Source organism: Myodes glareolus, chromosome 4, assembly GCF_982192425.1.
Source record: "Myodes glareolus chromosome 4, mMyoGla1.1, whole genome shotgun sequence".
Classification (NCBI taxonomy): Eukaryota; Metazoa; Chordata; class Mammalia; order Rodentia; family Cricetidae; genus Myodes; species Myodes glareolus.
Window position 1 is genome coordinate 85,093,767 of NC_142029.1, and position 24,959 is coordinate 85,118,725.

Below are 24,959 nucleotides of genomic sequence, written 5' to 3' on the forward strand. Positions count from 1 at the left end.
AGGCGCCTTCATCATTCTACTCAATTTTCTATTCTCTTTCCCAAAGAAAGTAATAATTACAAAATGCAGGACTCTTCCCAAAATAGCCTACATTAGCTTTTATTTTTCCATTATGGGACCAGTGAGCCTTCAGCCTACTTCCACTTTATCAGCAGGGAATCTCATTTCCTTCTCATGCCAGCGCTTTACAGGGCCTCGGTGAGCCTTAAGTGAGATGGATATTGTAGGGGATAAATTGTAGAGGGACAGAAATGAGAAACACTGAAGATCACACACATTATTCCACCCGTGCTGTTCTGCTGCAGCACACAAAAGCACAACTGCAGAAGGGAAACGGCAAGCTCTGGACTGACACCCAGTATTCGATACTGTAAGTATATAGGTCAGTTACTGCTTGACCTGCTGAGGAGGATCCTTTACTTCCAGCTACAGAGGTAAGACCCTCCCATGACCCCTGAAGGCAATGCTGTTGCAACAACATCCAAAATAGATGAAATGTTTAATATACGAAATGCTGTGTGGGTCCAAAGAACTAGGACTCCACGCTGTAGAAATCTGCTATGAGACTTACAGGTTGGCCAGAAATTTTAATCTTAAATTACTACAAAAACATTTACATGGCTAAGGAACTCATTTGGAACTGAGAGGAGATATCTGAGAAGGTAACTGCTGTAAGGCTCGGCCGTTTGATTTGTGACTTAGAGCTTAGGACCCAGATTAGGAATTCAACCAATGTGAACCCCAACTTGTAATCCCCACTATGCTCTCTCACCTCATTAATATCAAAGCTCTGACTTTTCTCATATTAGGCAATTTATTTTGGCTCCAAGTTCATACGAGCCCAAACCTCTTCTCTCTAAGCAAGTTCCCAGCTGGTCCTCTGACACTTCTGCATGACGAGCCATGAAATGAAGCGGATGCTGACCTAGGGTGGCTGTGTATGTGTAGCTGGCCACCGATCACCCGCTTCCTGTAATGTTTCAATGTTGGACATATTTGTGCTGAATTATAAAAGTGGGGATGGATTTCCATCTAGGTTTTTCCTTACTACTAAGCTAGTAATTAACTGCCTGTGTAGATAGTATGAACTTGTTGTAAATTCCTACCGATAACAGCTATTCCCCTTAATGCGTTTTCATTTAGTGTCTTGCTTTCTCAGCATCTACCCAAATAAGACAAATTGGGATTTGAGTAAAAAGTGCAATAAAAAGCACTGGTCTCCACAATTCACCTCAACTTTATTACAAGCTTTTAACAAGGCTGTGGTGTAGGAGGAAGAGCAAGTAAGCCTGCTGGGGAAACAGGAAAGTCCCCACGTCTGCTGAGCTTTGGGCTGCCTAGCCTTGCACTATTAAAGAGAAGACACCCATTGTCTCAGCTTTGGACTGCAGTGGGAAACATTCAGAGTCAGTTGCATTTTCATAGATATAAAAAACTGAGCATTTTCTTTAAGGTAACTTCATACAAATTTAACTGCCTTTCATGGCAGCATTTGTTCAAAGATTATCTCATGAGATAAGTGAGAAAAATAATCTCAGTGAGACCAAGCAATAATCTACCAAGTATCTACTCCATCTCTTCTAGGCAAAAGGCATTACATGGAGAGCTAGCTTATGGACTCAAGTATAATGGGGAAGGTCTGCTTCGGAGTCAGGACTCAGTCCACCATGAAACCCACTACCCTCTCTGGCCTTGGCTTCCTTCAGTAAAGAATGATAAAGGCCCTTGAAAATTGACTTTAATCTACTAGGATATTTGGTTAGTGGCTATTGTGATTCTTTGAAAGACAAAGAAGGCAATGGAGATTTTTTTTTTTTACTTGGATAACAAGGAGGTTTTAGTTCAAGTTTAATTTTATGGTTACTTTTATTTAGAGACCAGGGAAGAGAAGGGCTGGAGTCTAGCCAATGTGTAGCTCACCCAGACAGTCTGGCCTGCTGGGTGGTAGTCTCAAGATGAGAGAATAAGAGAAAACATAGATGAGGAAGAAATGGGAGCTGAAGGCAACTGATTGTGTGGGAATTGATTTTGCTTTTCCTTTACTAAGACGCTTAGGTAAAAGTTATCTTACATTCACCACCTCTCCATTTCTGATCCTGCTAGCTTGCTGTGTTACTCATTTTCTTTTCTTTTTTACAGTTTAACTTTTTATTGATTCTTTGTGGATTTCACATCATGCATCTCGATCCCGCTCATCTCCTAGTCCCTTCCCATCTGCCCTCTCTACCCTTGCAACCTCCCCTCCCCCAGGATAAAACAAGATAAAATTTTAAAGAAAATAAAAATCTCATTGTGGAAGCTAAGTGTGGCACAGTGAGTCACACAGTCCTTTAGTCCACATATTGTTACTTGCAAGTGTTCAAATGCATTGAGTCAGTCTGGTTTGAAGTCTCTGGTTTTTGCTACATCATCAACACAGGGGCTCCTCTTGGATAGCCTGTTGTCCTGTGTCATGGAGATCCTGTAACTTTGTGTCTGCAGGACCACCCCCTTCATGTGTTCTAGCAAATCACAGACAAGGTGTATGATGGGACGGGTCAACTCATAGCTCTAGTTCTGGGCTGGGTGGCTGCTGGTCAGTCCGCCAGCGCTCCTTCATTCTCAATGAGCTCTCCAGTACTGTCCCAGCCAGCTCACCCTATTTAGTAAGCAGCAAGGGGTGGGGCCAATTTTCCTGCTCTCATATCCTTGGGGTCAGCTTGCCCACACCTACACCCTGAGGGTCAGTTCTACTGGTTTTGCCTAGTTGGGGTGTAGGGGCCACTTGCTTAGCTGGTGAGAGCCAGGGCCAGCTCTTTTGCTCTAGTGACCTCAGGGATCATTCTCTCACCTATCACAGGCATCAAGGGGCGTGGGGATGTGCTTCTCTCTCTTGTCCACAGCACCATATATGGTTGGTGAGGGGCACGGCTCAGTCTCTCACACTTTCGTTCTCATTGCCAGCTTCCCTATGCCTCCATCAACGGAGTCAGCTCTACTGTGTTGCCCAGGCGAGGTGCAGGGCCCACTCTCCCTGGTTCTGTATCTGGTGAGGGGCAGGGTCAACTCTCTCATCTGCTGCAGGGGGCAAGGAGTGAGGGAGGAGGGCAAACAAGGAGTGTAGGGCCAGCTCTCCCACTTTCAGGACCTTGGGGCAAGTTCACCTGTGCCTTCACCAGCGGGGTCAGCTGGTGAGTTGCAGTACCCGCTCTCCTGAATGCCACAGGAAGTGAGGGTCAAGGAGAAAGCAGGGGCATCTCTCCCCCACTCACACTGTCACTGAATTTTCTTGAGGCTCACCCAAGACCGAACACTTGTCTTGAGATGCTTGAGCTCATGTTTTCAGTCACTTCTGTGTCTGCCTTTCCTCACATTGCTCTCTCCCACCAGCAGTCTCCTACATCCCAGCTAGTCGGAGCTAGTCTTTCTAGGCCTCACACTTCTGATGAGCCCTGAGCTCCTGTGTCTAGCTGGCCGCCATTTGCATGCTTCATCAACACCTCATCTTTGATTCATATTTCATTTAATGGCACTGCCATCCTTTTGGGGTTGTCCTGCCTAGAAATTTATGGCTGCTGCCTCCATCTTACATGTAGCACTAACTATACACGGGCACCCGTTGTCAACTCTTAACCACATGACCCTTCTTTTTCTCTGTCCTACTGCAGCAATGGACTCACAATTACCTGGACTGTTGCGAAAACACAATAGTGACCTCCCTGCTTTGAGTCTTTTGGGTCTCTCTCACTATGATTTTCTTCTAAAACCATTCATTTTGAATCAACCCCCTTTGTTTGAACCTTCATTATAATCTGTCTTATTTAAGTGTTATTTATGTTTTGTTTTCCCAACTGTATTATAAGCTCTGGGAGGGCAAGGCTTTTGTCTGGTGCATATGTATTGCTGTAAATCTACAGAATATCACAATGTTCAATGCTGTTTTTTTGAAAGGTCATGAAATATTTTATCAAATGTCCACTATTATATAGTGTACTAGGTTCTAAGTATATAAGAATTAAAAAGCCATGGTACTTGCAGTAGATGTCAAAAGTAATGGTGGGTAAGAGACTCATGAATGTTTCTATATTGTGTAACAGAATTACTGCTTATTTGTACAACTTAGCATGATAATACTACACACATATTAAGTCCTATAGTTTCTTTCTTTCTTCTTCTTTTTTTTTTTAAAAAAAAACGATTTATTTACTTATTAAGTATATGGTGTTCTGCCTGCACGTATGCCTGCAGGCCAGAATAGGGCACCAGATCTCATTGTAGATGGTTGTGAGCCACCATGTGGTTGCTGGGGATTGAACTCTGGATCTCTGGACAAGCAGCCAGTGCTCTTAACCTTTGAGCCATCTCTCCAGCCCCCCTAAGAACCCCAACTTGTTTGTTTGTTTGTTTGTTTTTTGAGATAGGGTTTCTCTGTGGCTTTGGAGCCTGTCCTGGAATTTGCTCTGTAGACCAGGTTGGCCTCAAACTCACAGATCCACCTTTTTCTGCCTCCCGAGTGCTGGGATTAAAGGCTGAAAATGGTTAGAGGTGCGGAAAGAGAAGGTAAGGAGGCCGGGAGAGAGCAGCTCCCACTGCTGGCGATTCCAGTTCTATAGGTAAGGACTAGGACCACGGAGATGGTTGTTAGTGAGGACCCCTCAGGTAGTTGTGGAACAGGTCATCTGTAGATCAGAAGGCTGAAACTCCTCACTGAGTCACACTGTCTCCAGGAAAAGGGAATGCAGACAGAAAAACCAGTATGTGTGAAAGTTGAGGAACATGAACTAGGAGCTACTTAGAATTTATGTTTGAGGACAGGACTACTGAGCAGAAAAAGCAAGGACACCTAAGGGTACCTGTGCCTTTAGGAAACCCAGTGTGATGATCTACAACCTCAAATGCTCTAGTCTGCCCCTGCCACTGAACAGATCAAGATATAATCTTTTAACAAAACCCAATCACCTATAATGATTATCACTCTCACATAGGATTTAATTGTATACTGCTATTCTATAGGTCATTTTAAACAAAGTTGTGCTTATACTATTTGATATTCTATGGCACTTTGCAATAAACATTTTTCATCTTATATAGTCTTTATAGTCACCACTTTTAATGGTTACAAACATTTAAACGGGACAATGTGCCATAATTTATTAAACTATTTCTTAATATCAGGAGCTTAATTTGTTTCTAATTTTGGCATCACTGAAATTCTTGAGGTTGCTACATTTTGTAGTATTCTTCTATAATCTTAAGAGGAAAAAAAGATGCTTATATCTTTGAAGTAATGAGAAAGAAAATATCTAAGTAAAGACCCTATCTAAATATGCTTAGGAGAATGTCCAATATTAAACAATAATAAATTCTTTAATAATATTAAATATTAAAGAATAATAATAGTAACCTAGAGAATGTGGACTATTTTCCCAGTATTAACAACAATGAATTGTCTCATTGTATTTAAATGCACTCTATAGTTTATAAAAGCAGTCTTGCTACACAACCATGTGCATTATAACAATTTTATGAGTAGGCATGGCAGCCAGCTTCCACAGATGTAAAAACCAAAAAAGTTCCTTGACCTGTTTAACAATAGAGATACATTTTAGAATGTGGGCCCAGATGACTCCAAAGCTTTTTATTCTGTATTACACTGCCTTTTAGTTTAAGAACAATACAAATAAAGCTACTCATGATGAAGACAAATTAGAAGAAATGAGATAGGAAAACCTTCAAATTCAGTAAAAGTCCCAAGTTAAAAACCACCCGTTTTACAACAAAGGCCAACACTGGCACCTGCTATGGATTGAGCTGTCTCCCAGAATTCCTGTGTTGAAGCCCTAATCACCAATACAACTGCAGGTGGAGAAAAGGGCAATAAGAAGGTAATTAAGTTTAAACAAGTTATGAGTAGGAGCCTAATACAATGTCATTAATGTACTTGCAGTAAAGAGACACCTGAAGGCTCCCCTGCTCTCTCTGTGATGTCAGGATACACTGAAAAGGTGGCTGCTTACAGAAAGAAAGCCTTCACCAGAATCCAAGTCAGCCAAGTCAGCCTGGCCCTTAGGTTTTCCAGACTCCAGGATTTGAAAAATAAATGTCTCTTAGGCTATAGAGACTATGATAGCTTTTCTATAAGTTTAAGTAAACAAAAAGTGTGGGGGTGCCACTCCAACAACAGTTACGAATGTTTTAGAAGCAGCCTTAGGACTAGGCTGATGCTGAAAGCATTTAGAGATGATGTTAGAAAAAGTCTGGGTAACTGGACTGACAGCGACAGCAGAGATAGGTGCTAATGCAGCTGGCAGTGAGGTCTCTGATGAAATGAACTCCATCTTAGGAACTACTGGAAAGGTGACACACGACACAAAGTGACAGAGAATTGGACTGCACTGTCTGCTAGTGGTCTGCTGAGGAAAGAACACGAGAGATGAAGCTGGTCAAGCCAGGCACTGAAGGAGTATCTTTGTTTCTCCTGACTGCTGAAAGGACAACAGGAAAGGGGAAAGAAGATGAAGACTGCTTAATCTTTTGTTTTGAGACAACTCTCATGTACTTAGCATGGCCTCAGACTCTACATAGCTGAGGACGGCCCGAACTGATTCTCCTGCCTCTGCCACCTGTGTGCTAGGGTTAGGCGTGTGTATTACCACACCAGACTTGAAAGCTTGTTCTTCACAGGACACTAAGGATGTGGGCCAAACAGTTATTTAATAAAGAGGCCATGGGTATAGTTCCCAAACTTCTCAGTGGAAGTCAGGAAGAGGGACAAGATAGTACATTAGCAGAGACTGCCGGTTTGGGTGCAGTTTCTGTCCAGAGGGGATGGAGAAAGAAGAATGGCATGGAAAGACTACCAGACAGCTTGGATTCTACAGGCCTGCACCACAGAGCTCTTCGGCTGCCCGTGTGCATTATGTTAAAGGAAAAGGAAAAAGGCCATGGGGTGATAGAGAGAGAGTCAGACTATTGCTGGAGAGAGGGCTCAGAGATTAAGAGCACTTACTGTTCTTAAAGGGGACTTGGCCTTGGTTCTCATATTAACCAGCTCACAGCCATCTGTACCTCTCCAGTTCCAGGGAACCCAATGCCTTCTTCTGGCTTCTACAGGCACCCACACACATGGAATGCACATAAACTCACATTAGCACACGCACATACCACTCATACATATGAAGGTTTTTTAAAAAAAAAACTTTCAAAAAAAGGTATCAATGTTGTTGTTCTTACTAAGGGTTCAGTGGATAGTTGTTTCCTTCTGGGTGTCCAATGATGAGCCTCTTCTCTAGATTTGGAGAGCTAGGGGGACAACGAATAGTGCCTGAGGGTGGGAGAGCCTTCTGTGGAGCCATATGAGTGACAGAGTATCAAATGAGGGCATTTTTTAGAGAAATACGAGTTAAGGGCATTTAAGACTAGCGAAAATTGGACGTTTGTACCCATCTTTCCCCCTTTCTTCCTTCTGATTTCCTGTATTTTAGGATGGAATGTCTATCCTATGCCTGTACACAACTATACTTGGAAAGCGAGTAAGTTGTCTGGTTTTACCAGGTCCACAGACAACAATGTTGCATTAAGACGAATTTCACCTTAAGTCTCACTCATATCTCATTCATATCTCATTTAGCTAATATGCAGATGAGACTTAAATGAGGACTTTAGAGTTCATTCTTGGGAGTAAGACCTTTCAGGGGACTGGGATGCATCTGCCTGTGACAAAGATGAGTTGAAGTGAGGGGAGGATGATGGATTCCTAGGAACTAAGTAGTGTCGCCTTCACATTTACAGGCTGAAGCTTTAAAGTATGAGACCATACTTGATAAAGTTAAATACGTTATATGGTTGGGACCTGGCTACAACAGTGTCCTTCTAAGAAAAGACCAGAATGTCTGTTCTTAGTGACTCTCATCACGGCGTGAGGACTCAGAAGGAACAGCCCTTATCAGAAAATAACCAAATTAGAACTCTGACTTTGGACTGTTCAGCTTCCAGAAACATGAGAAAATCAATTTCTATTGTTGGGTTAGGGATTTAGCTTGGTAGTAGGGTGTTTGCCTAGCACACACAAGACCCTAAGTTCAATTTCCAACAACACACATACATACACACAAATCCTATTATTTAAGCCACACAATCTATGATACTTTGTTATGGCAGCCTAAAAAAAGCTGACAAAGTAGATATTTTAATAGTTTACCACTACAATGAATATGTAGGTATGGTCCTTTACCTTTCAAATTGTCTTCCTTTTGCAATATTTTAAGAGGCAAGTCCTATCTATTACTATTCTAAATTCCACCAACATGGTAAAGGGATATGTTAAGGAGAAAAACACTGAAAAGAATTGTTTGGGCCAACCATTGGTTTCTTTTGCTCATTTCTGCAAATGCAGGGCTCTCAGATTTCTTAGAATTTATTCCTTTAAGGTTGTATAGTCAATTAGATACTTCTGGAAATGCCCAGAAAGCCTTCAAAGAGACATTTATATTCAGCATTTAGTATAAAGCACCCTTTTCCAAACCTGCCAACAACTCCCAGTATATAATCACTCGCCACCTGTTCTTTTGAGATTGCTTTTGTATTATTACAAGCAAAGAAATCAATACTACACCATTGATTTAGGAAAGAGACAAGATTGCGTGGCAATAATACATAAAGTTAGTCAAGCCCCACTTCTCAATTGTTTTGAAAGAACAGATACTTTTATGCCCCTTTCTGAAATAGGTACTCATTCTGCATTGGTGATCTGTAGCAATAAAGACCCAAGATAGATAAGGTACTATAACCCCAATTGATGTAATAGCTCCTGAGAGCTACACAGAATCTCAAAATGCCTTTTTATACTCATAGTAATATATTAACTTGAGTCCATATCTTTTCTCTGCAGTTTGTCCCTTGGTTTAATTTTAAACGTGTGGGCTGCAGCAGAGGGTCAAGACAGTCAGCAGTGGAGGTGATGCAATTGCAGAGAAGCCACCAGCTAAAGAGTTGGTCCAACATATAGGTCTTGATAGGCAGGTAAGGCAATTGTTTATCTTATCTATTAATTTACTAAGACACCATCTGGTTCTTCTAAGCCAAATTAACGTGTAAAAGTCATTTAGATATGTTAATTGGTTTTGAACCAGTGAATAGAATCAGTAAAAGGAGGCTATGGGAATGGAGAACATTATACTGAGCTTTGTGCTTTTAAACTCTTTCACTTGGCTTATCTTACTTAATCGTCACCTTAGTCTCAGAAGGCACATGGCATATCATTTTAAACATCTGAGAGACGAGGAAAAAACATCTTTGAGACCCAAAGATTTTTAACTTTCTTAAAGTAGGGAAGCAGTCAAAGACAGTTCACTTAGCCACACAATAGCCCCAAAGATAGGTGTTATTACTAACAAAGTTACAAAATGGTGAAGTCAGGATCAGAAGGCAAATCCTTAGAGATCTTAGTCCACACCACACTTGTTACACTCATGAGATTTGTGCTTGAGTATTATAGCAAGTGTAACCAGACAGGAATCCTTCATGTCAAGTGGTCTGTGTCTCTGAAAATAGTGCGCTATTTTGAACAGTGGACATGCATTAAATCAGAAATACCTGAGGTTTTAAAAAATTACATTTATTGGTGTGTGTGTGTGTGTGTGTGTGTGTGTGTGTGTGTGTGTCAAAGTGCAGGAGTGTATATTCTCCTTCCACTAGCTGTGTCCCAGGGATTGAACTCATCAAAGTCAGTCATCAGCCCTGTTGGCAAGTGCTTTAGTTCAATGAGTCATTTTGCTGGCCTGATAGCCATGCTTAAATTCTAGCTCTACTTGAGGCTAAGTGACCTCAAGCAAGTCAGTTACCTCACTGAGCAAAACCTTCCTCATGTGTCAACTGGAGAAAAGGATCCTGACCTTATGAGCATGGTGTGACCATTAAATATTAGTTACCTTTGTCATTAGAAGTGTTTCCCAGGGAGCAAGAAGTCACGGAGGAGGGGCAAACAAGGATCTCTTACATGGTAGAGATACGGAAACATGGACTGGAAGGCACAACAGTCTCGTTTTCATAGGTGACCACTGCAAACTGCCGAGGCTCAGCGGCTACTTCTTTTAAGAGAAGTCTGAGTTAAGGTCTGTGATAGTTAATGTTCATTCTCAATGTGAAGGGTTTTATGAGTATCACGGAAACACACCTCTGGGTGTGACTATGAGGTGGTTTTTATGAGGGCGTTTGCAGAAAGGTTGGAAAGAATAGGAAAGACCCACCCTGAATGTGGGCAGCACAGTCCTACAGGCTAGGGTCCCAGATTGAAGAAAAGAGGGAAAGTTAACTGAGAATAAGCATTCCCCTCTCTCTGCTTCCTGATGGAGGAACAATGTGACCAGCCCACCACCCATGTACTGTGGCCAAAATCAATCATCCATCCCTGAAGCTTCTTATCAGGTATGTGGTCACAGTACTTCTAGACTCCTGCAGAATGTTTGTTTCTCCTATTCTCTTTAATGTCTATTTTTCCTTTTCATAAAAAACCCTGCTTATTAGAGTATATATCTGCCAGTATAGGAAGCTCACTTACTTTCACACAATGAAGGAACTGCAGGAAAGAAAGTGGGAAGAAAGAACAGAGCCACCTCAGTAACAAGGTGATGGCTAAGAGTAAGGTAAGGCTAGGCATGCAGGTGCGCACCTTTAGTGCCAGCACTCGCAAAGAAAGAGCCAGGAGATCTCTATGAGTTTGAGGCCAGCCTGGTCTATATAGTTTAAGGCCAGCCAAAGCTACATGGTAAGACCCTGTCCCAAAAAACTCAAAAGAATGTTTGAATAAAAACACTGGGCAGTGGTGGTGCACAGTTTTAATCCCAGCACCTGGGATGCAGAGGCAGGGGGATCTCTGTGAGCTTGACGCCAGTCTGGTCTATAGCATTCCATGACAGCACAGGGATACACAGAGATAGCCTGTCTTGAAAAAGAAAAAAAAAGTTTAAGGTGAGATTTTTGATATTTTCTTACCTTGACCGCATAGTTATTGAGTGGATCTTTTGCATATGAGGCAGTGTAATAGACCGTATCTCCAGCTTCGCAGCACGGTTTGTCGCTGGTTAGCCTGAAATCTGACCAGCTGTCCACTCCAAAGCGAAGTTGGTCTTTCTGCCCAGCCATGAAGAGGTCCTCACATTTAACAGCCAATTTCTTCAAGGCATCTGTATGAAGGCTTCGGATTTTACCCACCACTTCCTCCCGATTTTCAAGTCCTCGATAAAGTGCTTGTCTCTGTGGTTTCTGGATGCTTCGACCCTGTCTACAGGAGAGACCACGTCGGCTGGAGAGGGACTCCATACTGTTGGAAAATCTGTCCTTAATACTGAGAGTGGCTAAGCTGGAGATACTGTTTGCTGCTGAAGGAACAGGTCTCTCTTTGTACAAAGGTCTCTCCAAGGAGTCGTAAGACTCAATGTCCAGTCCTTTGAGTTCACAGCTAATAGACGACCCAGCACTGCTGGCATCCCAGTTGGGATCAATATCGTAGGTGGGATTAGCCATGACACAAAGGCTACTTTCCATGGTCTTCTGAAGGTCTTTGGAGAGCGGCTCTGTATTGGCTCGTATCATTTTCTTTGGCAGTGGGGGCGGCGTGGGTTGGGAAGCACTCAATATTTCTTGGTCTGTCTTCTCTCCAAAGGCAATGGCATCATCCGAAGCTCCCTTGGGATGCCGTGGATGCTTGGGAGGTATCATAGCTGCTCTAGACTGTCCTGTGTTATTGTTAAGAAAAGAAGAAAGGAAAATTAATCAAAAATTTCAATCTCATTTCATAACTGGAGCAAGTAGAAATGAGAGAACTAGGCATGGGAAATCTTAAGCATCAGTCGATGCTTTCACTGAAAATGTGAAGCCAAGGAATGAACATTGAATGAATAGGAATGTGAAGCTTGACTGGAGCAACAAACATGAATTATGTCTCAGCATTTCTCTGCCAGAGGAATGTGACACCAGTTTAGGTGGTGGGCTTTGTTTCCAAAAAGGAATCCAGAATTTTCCAGTCCTGTTCCCAATGATGCTAACACTTACAATGCCACAGCACCAAGAAAGGACAGACACTGGAAACATCTGAATTGTGACAGTAGAGATGATAGCATTTGTGGATCAGGGAAATACTTATTGAATTGAAACTAGCAATTGGGACCACTGTACAGAGCCTGACAAAATATTATTCTGTTTCTTGTAACAGCATTCTGGTTTTACATTGTTTATAACACCTGCCATTACATATATGTGCATATAATGTATCCAATGTTTATGTTTAGAGGGCAAAGCACATGAGGGTTCAATAATACTTTGTTTCTTACATAATGGGAAGAAGACACTACTTTTCTAAAAACAGAAATATATTATGAAATTTCTACAAAAGTTACAAAAATTAGTCATGTTATTAAAAAAAAATGAAGCCTTTACTCAAGAGATAGAGGGAGAGCACAATGCCTGGTTATGGATTGCATTATGTTGCAGTCCTAACCCTTGGTTATCTATGAATAGGTCCTCATTTGGAAATGGTCTTTGTTAATATAAGGTTGAGGTTAAGGAAGAACCTAATCAAATATGGCTGGTATTCTAATAAGAAGAAAATACAACATGAAGACAAATAAGGGGGGTACTATGTGGTTACAGGGGCAGAGACAGAAATGATTTAACTATAAACCAGGATGACAAAGATGGATGGCCATCATTAAACGTTAGGCATAAGCAAGAACAGATTCTACCTAGTGTCTCAGAAGAAGCATGGTTCTGTGGACAGAAGTTTCAGTTTGAGTAACTAGATTCCACAACTTTCAAATAATTAGTTTCTGTTGTATTAAGCAACCCATTTAAGGCACGTTATTACAATAGTCTTAGGAAATCAAGACATTTTGCTACTTATAATCATAGAGAGTACAGGTAAACGAATTGTGTGAAGCTAATACTATCCACCCAATCTCATCTAGAATCACCTAGGAGACCTCTGGATATGTGTGTAGATTTCTGTATTAGGCTAATTGGAGTGGGAGGAGCCACTCCAAATGTGGGCAGTGCCAGACTTTGGGCTGTGATTCTGAACTGAATAAAACAAGAGTGAGCTAGAAACCAGCACTTATCTCTCTGCTTCCTGACTGCAGATGCAAAGCTGCCTCGGATTTCTACTGCCATGACCCCCACCCCCATGAGACTGTCCCTTAAGCTGTGAGCCAGAACAAACCCTTCCTCCATGATCTGCTTGTGTCACAATGATGAGGAAAGTCACAAATACAGAAGCTTCTGAGATACTAATAAGTGGTGTTCTGTTAAAACCACATGCTTGAAGAAATAAATACCAAGGACAAGAATCAATATAAACTGTGATTACAATTATATTCTATGTCTTACATATAGTACCTTGATCAAGAATACCTAGGCGTTTAAATAAAGTATGAACTACCACATATATACAGCAAACCAAAGGCTCTCCTTTCTCCACTAACAGCACACAGCAGTATTTTTATAAGTAAGGAAGCTGCATTAAACACAAACAAAATATACAGAGAGAATGTACAAGAGAGTGGGGATTCAGATAGGGAGGTAGAGAAAGAAGGGAAAGGGAGGAAAAGGAAGAAGGGCAGTGGAGAATAAGCAAAGTATATACAGCTCTAGGGAGCAAAGGTTTTTAAGACTTTCCAGCTGGGATTTGGCTTAGTGCAGTGCTTGCCCGAAATGCATAAGCCCTTACTTGTGACCTTTATTAGCATACAACTAACTAACTAGCTAGCTAGCTAAGCAACTAAATAATTAAATTCTCATGAAGAAAAACTCAGGGCTAAATGGGTTCACTAATGGATTCTACCAAATGCTTAATATTAATTAAACCAAAGTATTACTACCAATGTCTTCCAAAAAGTAGAAGGGAAGAGGGAACACTTTCTACTTTGAATTTTGTAGAAGCAATGATACCTACACAACAAACCAGAGACATCCAAGCAAACTAAAGACTACTATTACTTATGAATACAGTGAAAAAAGTAAGACATTAGCAATAAAACCTGGCAACACTTTAAACATTATAAGCATTATAATATGCCATAGAATTTTGAGTTTATTCAAAAATGCAAGGTTGGGTTTTAATGTCTGAAAATTAATCAGTATATTATGCTAACAAAATACAAAAGTAAAAACAATTTCACATGATCTTCTCAGATTTGTAGAAAACGTATCTGGTAAAATCTAATGCCTTTCCATGACAACATCCAACAAATTTGGGACAGAAAGGATCATTCTCAGCCTGATAGCTTCTTTCAAACCAAGAGCTAACATATTGATGATAAGAGACTAGATGCTCCCCTCCTAATGTCAGGAATACAAGGCTTCTATCATCACCATCTTTATTCTGTCTTCTACTTGAGCACCAGCCATGGAAATCTGAAAACAGTAACAAATAAAAGCATCCTGATGGGAAAGAAGTAAAACTATTCTATGTACAGATGATATAATCTTGTATTTTGAGAAGCCCAAGGAATCACATGAATATCTACCAGAAGTAATATGCCAGGGCTCAGATGGTAGTGTGCTTGCCTAGCATGCAAGGTGCCTTCGGTTCAATTCCTAGCACATCACAGAACTGAATGTAGTGGTATATACTTGTAATTTCAGCACTCGAGACATGAAGTCAGGGGGAACAAGAAGTCAAAGCCATCCTCAGCTACACAGCAAGTTTGAGGCCAGTGTGAACTACATGAGAACTTGCTGTAAACAAACAAAAGAAAAGAATGTATCAGTTTAGTGAGACTACAAGATACAAGATTACTGTACAAAAATCAATTGCAATGACTACTCTAAAATTGATATTAAGAAAATAACCCTATTTGCAACAAAGAGACTAAAGTATTAAGGGAAAAATTTAATTAAGCAAGAGTTGTATGCTGAAAACTATAAAACATCACTGAAAGAAATTAAAAAGTACCAGCATAAATGGAAATTAGTTATGTTATTAAAAATCAGTCACATTATTAAAATGACTAATTTTATGCAGCCTATTTAAGCTCATGGATCAGAGACTTTAATATTGCTAAGATGGAAATACTTCCCAAATTGACCTACAGATTGAATGCAATCCCTATGAAAATCTCATTTGGATTTCTTGCAGAATTGATGTGGGGACCCTAAAATTCAGATGAAAACACAAGTAGCTTAGGAGTGGCCAAAAATAGTTTTAGCTCATTACAAAGTTATAGTAATCAAGACAGTGTAGTACCTAGTATAAGAGCAAAGATACAGAAGAATGGAATTGGCTTGAAGGGCCAGAAAGAAAACTTTATATTAATGGGTCAATTAATACTGACAAAGGTTGTCCAAACAATTCAACCGAGGAAAATACAAACAGGGTTGTGACAAGTGAATACACATATGCAAAAAAAAACCAAAAATAAAAATTAAAGTTGGACCCCTGTTTCAAACTGTAAACAAAGAGAAACTAAAATGTATAAAAAGATCTAAATGTAGGAGCTAAAACTATAAAACTCTATATTACTCTTTGATGAGAATCAAATGCGAAGTTTCAAACATGCTCTAACACTGAGCTATACCCTTACTCCAGAAATATGACAAATTTGACGATAGAAATAAATGGTTGTGTTCTTGGGCAATGGTTAGTTCTAACACCCAATATAAAACAAGATAACAAAAATAGTGCGATAAAAGAGAAAATTAAAAAAAATTATATGCTTCAAAGTACATCTTTGAGAAAGTAAAAGAAAACGCCAAGCATGGTGACACGTGCCTATAAACCTGGTACTCTGGAGGCTGAGGACAGATTGTTACATAGCAAGACCTTGGATAGACACCCGAGGAAGAGGAGGGAGAAAGGGCAGAAGAAAGAGAGAGATCAAAAGGCGATCAAAAGGAAGAAGGGAGTGAGGAGAAAAATACACAGAGTAGGGGAACATGTGCCCAAACTACATATCTGGGGAGAAACCTGCATCTAGAATATATAAAGAACTCTTTTAAGAATATTTAAAAATGGGCAAGTGATTCACACAGACATTTATACAAAGATGATATACAAATGACCAATACACACATGAAAAATGTCTAACATCAATACTCATTAGATAATGATATAATAACACCCTAATACTTCACAACTACTAGGATCATTATAATAAAAAAAAACAGTAATAAAATTCACAGGTAAGTCGTGGTGGGATGTGGAGAAATCTGGATGATCATACATTGCTAGTAGGCATCTAAGAAAGAATAGCTACTTTGGAAAACATCCTGGGAGTTTTTCAAAGAGTAAAATGGAGTCTTCACATGAGCCTGCACACGCACTCCTACAGAGATAGCCACTGGAAATAAACACATCGACACAGAGACCAGAACATGTACTTATACCGCATTATTCCTAACAGCCCCAAAGTGGAAACAATGCAAATGTCTACCACCTACTGAATAGGCAAACAAGATGTGGCACGGCCACACAACTGAAAGAAGCTTCCCACTTCTCCCATGTTGGGTTGTTTGTTTCTCTCTCTAGTGTTGGAGCACAAACCCAGGGTCTCATACATGCTAAGATACTCTGCTGCTAAGTTACATCTCTGGCATTCCTCACCCATCTTTAAACACTCTGCCTCTAGGGAGTGTTTAAGTCTACTATACCCCTCCCATAATAATTGATCCTCTATGCCTTGTGTATGTTTTTCTCTAAGCATACATACATACATACATATATACATACATACATACATATTACTCTTCTCAGGTCACAGTCTGAATTCGCTGCTGGGTTGCGCACTAGTGGCAGGGACTATGTCTTATTTTTATATATGAGTCTAAGCAAGAATCTGGCTAAGAATGAGTGGCTAGGCAAGTAGAGAGATAGATGCAGATAGAAAATATCACCCAATTTTTATGTAAGTGCTAGGAAAGGTTTTATTGGCTGTCATTTTCTACTTATCTCTCCAAATAAGGAAAACCAGCAATAACTGAGGATATGAGCAGCACGGAGAGTTCCAGAAGTACCTGTTTTTTTCCTCTAAAGATTACCTGAGGATTAGGGAAGTAAGGCAAGGTGTACACAGTTCTTTAGTGCTTATTCGAGAGGTGGAAGAGGGCTGAGTGGGCAGGTTGGTGCTACTTTCGGAATAAAGTTCAGATTTTCTACAAGCTGGTCAAGGTTCTTTGTCTTATCTCTCACTATCTCTCAGCTACTCTTCAACATGAATTACTCCTGTTACTGTACCTTAGAACTGGAGTTACAGATGACTGTGAACTGCCATGTGTGGAGACCAAACCTAGGTTCTCTGAGAGCAGCAATGTTCTTAACTGCTGCATTAGCTGGTCCGGTCCATATTTTCTGTTCTTTTAAGAGCTCTCTCTCTCTCTGTCTGTCTGTCTCTCTCATATTTATTTTAGATTTATTTTTAATTATATGTGTGTGTACGTGAGCGTAGTGTTGGCAGAGGTGGAGGCATCAGATCCCTCTTGGAGCAGAAATTACAGGTGGTTGTGAGTCACCTGATGTGGTGCTGGAAACTGAACCCAGGTCCTCTGTAAGAGCAAAACACATTCTTAACCACTGAGTCATTCTAGAATCCCTATTTTTATATCTTTGCCTTAGCAAAAAAAGTATTCTGTCTTCGGCCCAGCTCAAACTTTTCAACTGACACCTTCCTACTCTCTGCTCTCCACCTCCAAATGGAAGCAAAGGCATCACTCGCTCCTGTAATCTTTGAGCTCTGTTACATTGTTTCCAGTGTTTTATACATCCTTTCTGAATCTCCTGTGGTATAAGACAAAGAGCATCTGCACAGTAAATGGCTGCTGAATTGAAGGGCAGAAAACCAACAGAACTGATTATTTTTTCTAAATGGAAAGAGACAGCCAAAGTGGCAGGATATAAAATAATTCCAGGCCTCTCTCCTCCAATAGCAGCACAGGATCTCATGGGCGATATGGGGATTTTCAAAAGAGAATCAGGAACTTAGCCACTCTAAATGAAACTAGGAGCATTCCACAGTCCCTGCAAGTAGGTCACGCTATCTTCTATCTCAAAGCGCTTCATGTTTTTGTGCTTTATTTCCTCCCACAAAGGGTGGGAGGGGGGCAAATTCCAATCATTTAGGTCAATGTCCTCAAAGTTTGGTATCTTAGTTGATTTTAAATGTTTAATCCTGTACATTCCTGTGAAGTCTCCAGGACCCAGACACCAGAGCTCAGTTTTCAGCAGCAGACAGAACACCACATACTCTACATTTTTGCGGCATACCAGCTTTCTAAATGGAAAGGGGGAAAAAAGATCAATTCTAAATCTTGCCTTGTTATAGTGAAAAGGACCTCTGGACAATGTTTGACTAAACCAAACTCAAGCCTTCCTTTCTTCTTCTCCAGCCTCTCCACACTCCAGCTATAATTCTTCCCCACCTAAGTGTGCCTTCAGACGGGCAGATAAAGAAAGCCCTGTGTCATACCACTGTCTGCAAAGCAAATGATGAAAACTCAACAGAAAGGGAAACTAATTCACTAGGAATAAAAATGATGGATATAAGGTTCTTATAATACATAATACAAGATTGGTATAGGTACACAAAAAATAAGGTATCTCTAAAATAAATATTTTAAAAGAATGCATAATGAAAAACTTAAAATCGTAATTACATCATTATAGTGATGAAAATATGAAAGACACATTAAAAGCAAACCACAATAAATGTTTGTTTGTGATCTGGTAGCATTAACATCATAGGACCCTAAATAATGACACATTTAAAAAGGAGTTGCCCTTTGGCCACAAGTCACTCCTCTAACAAGATAGGAAGGTATGGTTTCCTGACCGATCTCTCTGCCTCCAGTCATCCCACGCACAGCTCCCGGGATGAGTGGCTCTATTAGTAAAAGCTGTAGTGTTTGTGACCTAGATCCCTCTCAAAAGACACTTTCACAAACCTCTCAGTACACAGTAGTTAGGACGTGAAGGAGGGAAGCCTCATGCCTTTCTCTCCAAAAGGGCAGGTCTTCGAAGGCTATGCTAGTGTTCCCAGGACCTTACCTGGAACTAGAGCCAGCTGGTATTAAACAGCTGCTTGCTAACCAGTAGGATTAAAGTCCCAATTAAGAGAACATATCTCAGGGTTGAAGGGAGGAGAGAGGCGGGGGAGGTGCGGAGCAGAGAAAAATGTAGAGCTCAATAAAATAAAAAAAAAAAAAAAGAACTGCAAAAAAAGAGAACATATCTCCTTATTTAAAGTATATGTTCAGTTTTCATTTCTAATCTATCCCCCATCTCAAGGTAGGTAACATACATGAACATGGGAAGAGAAAGGAACAAAGAGACAGTCATGTCCAAACACGGAAATACACACTGCACGTTATAGAACACCAGCACTGTTCACCAGTTTTGTCAAATGAATAGGGTCTTGCGTTGGCTGAGGCCAGCACTGTTCCCAAGCAGCAGGTTTCTGAGTTAGGAGGAAAGGACCTCATCTGCCAAGCAGAGAAACGTAAGCAACAACCGGCAAGCCACGGGGTACAACAACTTCATGTCGAACAATAAAACCGGCTGACCTCCAGCCACTTGCATGCATCCTCAAATAGACAGACTGCTTTAAAGAACGCCAGCAGCGGAGCAGCTGACAGCCCACTGCTTACATGGCCTCCTCACAGAAAACCTTCCTCAAGCCACAGGTCATTTATTTAGGGGTAAGTTATCTATGTAATTTGAATACTGTACTCTTTTAACTAATTCTCAGATACAGTAAACTATTTTAAAATATGAATGCAACTGACTTAGGAACAAAATACATTTCTTTTAATAGAAATAATTACAAAGAGATATAACAAATGCTCAAACAAATGTTCAAAACTGTCAACTTCATCTTTATTTTTAGTTCCAGATAATCTAACTACAATTTCTTTAAAAAAAGTTTATCGCATTTATGTATTAATTCATTTATTTATTTATTGTGCGCATGCACACGCACACATATGCACAAGTTTGGGGGCTCAGATGACAACTTTGGATAGCTGGTTCTTTCCTTCCACCATGGCGGATCCAGGGATTTAACTCAGGTTGTCTGGCTTGGTGGCAAGTGCCTTAATCTAATAAGTCAGTCCTTAACTGCAATACTTTAATCTTTGGTTCAGATAATTAACACTATCGTGTATGGAATGATACCTACTCAATAACCGTTTATTGAGTAAATATGCATTGTAAGGTACTCTTCAGAATGCCTTAAGAGGTGGCATTTTGAATGGCACACTCTATAACCACAACATCAAGACCAGCAATATAATAAAAGCCATTCTTTTATGGTTAGCCACCCTTACCTTTAACACTGACAGCAATGTACCGCGGGCAGAACGCTTTTAATGTTTTGCATTGGTGTTTGAGGGGTGCAGCTTTAAGAATTTGCTCTAAGTGACTAAAATGAGTAATGTGGACAGGTTCTTATGGAGATCCTTAGGAAACGAAGCCAAAATTCATACAGCTCCTTAGTTAGGAAACTTATGCACGTCCAATATGAGAAAAAAATAAGCCAGATTAATAGAGCATATAAACTATGACTTGAAAATCTCTTACATGAACTTTCCTGTGAGCAGTCAGAGTTCTTTCATCTAGGAATCTTCAAAAGTCAAACACTGCAGTCATTTTTAGTTCATTTATTCAAACACATTCTTAGCACCTCCTGTGTGTTTTAGATAATGTGCTAGGCTGTAGGGATACAGAAAGAGGAGCAGCCAAAAAATATGTGGAGTAAAGGGAGACTTGATTGAGCTTTTAAAAAAGTAATGTACAGAGTACTTAGTTACAAAGTGAACAAAGAAGACATAAAGTTATCAGCTGGGTTTCAACAGAATAGAACTTCTTACACACTTCTGATTCTAGCAAGATAATAGTCAGACACACCCACATAAAAGACAACCAGTTATCCATCTTCAAGACATTTCAAGACACAAGCAACAGGAAAATGTCTAAGGTTTAATAAAAAGAGATATTCTATTATTTTTTTGGGAAATAGTTTTGGGTGCAGACATGCTGTAAAATCCACTGGTGAAGGCCAGCTCATCCTGTGATCCATGTGATCACCATGTAGAGTGACGTACTACTTTATTCCCCGAGACAGGGTCTCTCACAAACCTGGGGCTACTCTGGCAGCCAGAAAGCTCCAGCAAGCTTCCTGTCCCTATCCCAATAGCACTAGGGCTACTTTTGAGGTCTGTGAAGAATTGTGTTGGAATTTCGATGGGCAATGCATTGAATCTGTAGATTGCTTTTGGTAAGATTGCCATTTTTACTATTTTGATCCTACCTATCTAAGAGCATGGGAGATCTTTCAATTTTCCATCTTCCATAATTTCTTTCTTGAAAGACTTAACGTTCTTGTCATACAGGTCTTTGGTTAGTGTTACCCCAGATATTTTATGTTATTTGTGGCTATTTTAAAGAGTGATATTTCTCTGAGGTCTTTCTCAGTCCTCTTAGCATTGGTATATTGGAGGGCTACTGATTTTTTTGAGTTGAGTGCAAACTTGTACTTGGAAATCAGAATGGCAGTTTCTCAGAAAGTTGGGACTCAATCCATCTCAAGACCCAGCAGTATCACTTTTGGGCATATACCCAAAGGATGCACACTCATACCAAAAGGACATCTGCTCAACTGTGTTCATAGCAGCATTATTCATAATAGCCAGAACCTGGAAACAACCTAGATGTCCGTCAACCGAAGAATGGATAAAGAAAATATGGTACACTTACAAATGGAGTACTACTCAGCAGTAAAAAAACAATGACATCTTGAAATTTGCTTGCAAATGGATGGAACTAGAAAAAGACATCCTGAGTGAAGTATCCTAGACACAGAAAGACAAACACAGTATGTACTCACTCATAAGTAGATATTAGACATAAAGCAAAGGATAAGGAGCCTATAGGTCATGACCCCAGAGAAGCTAGGTAACAAGAACCCTAGGAGAGACATACATGGATCCCCCTAGGGAAATAGACAAGATCTCCGAAAATAATTGGGAGTGTCGGGGGGTGGTGGTGGAAGGGGAGGAGGAACGGGGGAGGAAGAGAGGAGGAGAACACGAGGGAACTGGAAGGGCAGAGAGGAAGAGCAAGGAAAGAGATATCTTGATTAAGGGAGCCATTATGGAGCTAGCAAGAAACCTAGCACTAGAGAAATTCCCAGGAATCCACAAGGATGACTCCAGCTAAGACCCTAAGCAATAGTGGAGAGGGTGCCTGAATTGGCCTTCCCCTGTAATCAGATTGATGACTACCTTAATTGACACCATGGAATCTTTTTTTTTAAAATATTTATTTATTATGTATACAATATTCTGTCTGTGTGTATATGCCTGCAGGCCAGAAGAGGGCATCAGACCCCATTACAGATGGTTGTGAGCCACCATGTAGTTGCTGGGAATTGAACTCGGACCTTTGGAAGAGCAGGCAATGCTCCTAACCTCTGAGCCATTTCTCCAGCCCCGACACCATGGAATCTTTATCCAGCAACTGATGGGAGCAGATGCAGAGATATACAGCTAAGCACTGGGCCGAGCACCCAGAGTTCAGCCAAAGAGAGGGAGGAGCAATAATATGAGCAAAGGGGTCAAGACCATGATGGGGATACCCACAGAAACACCTGACTTGAGCTAGTAGGGGAAACTATGACGAAACTAGGCCCTCTGAATGTGGGTGACAGTTGTGAGGCTGGAGCAGTGTGTGGGGCCACTGACAGTGGGACCAGGACTTATCTCTAGTGCCTGAACTGACTTTTTTGAAAGTCCATTCTCGTTGGAGGGATACCTTGCTCAGCCTAGATATAGTGGGGAGGGCCTTGGTCCTGCCTCAAAGTGATGTGTCAGACTTTGTTGACTCCCCATAGGAAGCCTTACCCTCTCTTAGGAGTGGTGTGGGGAAGATGGAGGGAGTGGGAAGAGGGGAGGGAGTGGGAACTGGGATTGGTATGTAAAATGAGAAAAGATTGTGTTTTTTTTTTTTAAAAAAAAGATCTGGGGTGACAGGCATGTGTGGCCCAACTTGGTTTGTTAGGTGATACTGGGTATTTAAACTAGGGTCTCAACGTTTGCACAGCCAGTGCTCTTGCCCACTTAGCTGTCTTCCCTGCTCCCCTTTCCTGATTTGTCTGTAAGATATGGCCCCATGTTTCCCAGACTGGCCTTGAATTACTGATCTCCTGTCTACCTCCCAAGTGCCAGGATTATAGGTGCGGGTCACCACGTCCAGCTCAACAGTACCATTAAAAAAAAAAGTAACTGGAGCTTTAAATCACAAAAAATTACCCACAGGGGCAGTTAAAACTGCAAGGGGATGATTTGCTGAATGTCTTTAAAATCAAAAAGAGCTCCAAATGCCACCTACATACTTATTACACCAGGGAAAGAGCAATAAACCCAAATCCTCAGCTTCTAGAACTGACTGAACCAACCTTAACTGTTACTCTTCCAAGGCAGAAAAATTAAGCATGTATCAAACCACACAAAGACAAGCACAGAGCCACTTTTAAGCGCTTAAAGAGGAGTGAAAGCTAGTTATTTTTCTAGTTCTAACTAGGTTTTGGATTTTTCACTTTTCAGTACTTGATAAGTGCATAAAAGTTTATCTGATAGTTAAAGTGTAAAACCCACCAGAAGAAGCTCGACGGCTTCAGAATGACTGTGCTAAGTCCAATGAGATGATTAGAGTTGGGTCTGGTTAGTTTTGGTGTGTAATGTTTTTTACTTGCAAGTTTTTTCTTTTTTTTTAAAAAATAAAAATAAGAACAAGAAAAATCCCAGAGGAAGACTGGATAACATGGGCATCATATCCTTACGACAAAGGAAAGAAATTCATCTGTTTTCCTCCTCCTAGTGCTGGGCACTGAACCAGGGCCTTATGATTCTAGGCAAGAGCTCGGCCACTGAGCTAAACTCAACTTTTTCACAGGACATCTTGAATTTTTAGATTCTAAGCAACTATAATTTTTTAAAGTCTTAAATTTTGAATCTGAAAGTTGATGACTCAAAAGTCCCAGTCTAGCCAGGCAATGGTGCCGCACACCTTTAATCCTAGGTGGCAGAGGCAGGTAGACCTCTGAGTTCGAGCTCAGCTCGGTCTTCAGAGCGAATTCCAGGACAGCCAGGACTACATAGAGAAAGCCTGCTTCAAAAAAAAAAAAAAAAGAAAGAAAGAACTAAAAAAAGAAAAAAGAAAGAAAGAAAAGAAAAGAGAGAGAGAAGAGAAAAGAAAAGAAAAAAAAAAGAAACAAACAAGCCTAATCAAAGTCCCAGCCCTCCAGTGCTTTACAAGAATTTAATGACTGAGAGTATTAGAGTCTTGAGTACCTAAGGCTCTCTGGGCTCTAACTTGGTCCAACCTCCCCTGCCTTCCTTTCCTCATCTAACAATGGGGGAAAATAGTAAAACTTAAAGTTGGTGTGTGTGTGTGTGTGTGTGTGTGTGTGTGTGTGTGTGTGTGTGTGTGTTTTAAATAGAGGGGCTGGAGGGATAGTGGCTCATTGGTTAAAAGCACTGGCTGTTCTTCTAGGGGACCTGGGTTCAATTCCCAACACCCACATGGCAGTTTACAACTATTTGTAACTATAGTTCCAGAGGATCTGACACCCTTACATAGGCATGAATGCAGAAAAAAAACAGCAATGCAAATAAAATAAAATCTTTTTAAGAAGAGGATTGTGTGTGTGTGTGTGTGTGTGTGTGTGTGTGTGTGTGTGTGTGGTAGGGTCTCATGTAGAGCAGCCTGGCCTCAAGCTGACTCTACTCTGTAGCTGAGGATGATACTGATCTTCCAAGTGCTGAGATTAAGCCATGTGCCACCATGCCTCACTCTTTCTTTCTCTTTTTGAGACAGTCTTATAAAGTCCAGGTTAGACTCAAAGTCACAGTTCTCCTGGCTGAGGCCCCCAGGAGCTGGGTTATGGGTGTCAGCTGCCACACCCAGTTGGTAATGGAAATTGATGCCGTAGGCTATCAAT

At 40.8% G+C, this 24,959-nt stretch overlaps 1 protein-coding gene across 5 annotated transcripts in view; it reads right to left on the bottom strand.

Annotated features, from left to right (window-relative positions):
* The window catches only part of Peak1 (pseudopodium enriched atypical kinase 1), a 209,360-nt gene that overhangs the window by 13,409 nt on the left and 170,992 nt on the right, over positions 1 to 24,959 (bottom strand). For all 5 annotated transcript variants that reach the window (XM_048416724.3, XM_048416726.3, XM_048416723.3 and 2 more), the window contains one exon: positions 10,972 to 11,714. In XM_048416724.3, the coding sequence (XP_048272681.2) occupies positions 10,972 to 11,714 (743 nt within the window). The remainder of the gene's footprint in view (positions 1 to 10,971; positions 11,715 to 24,959) is intronic.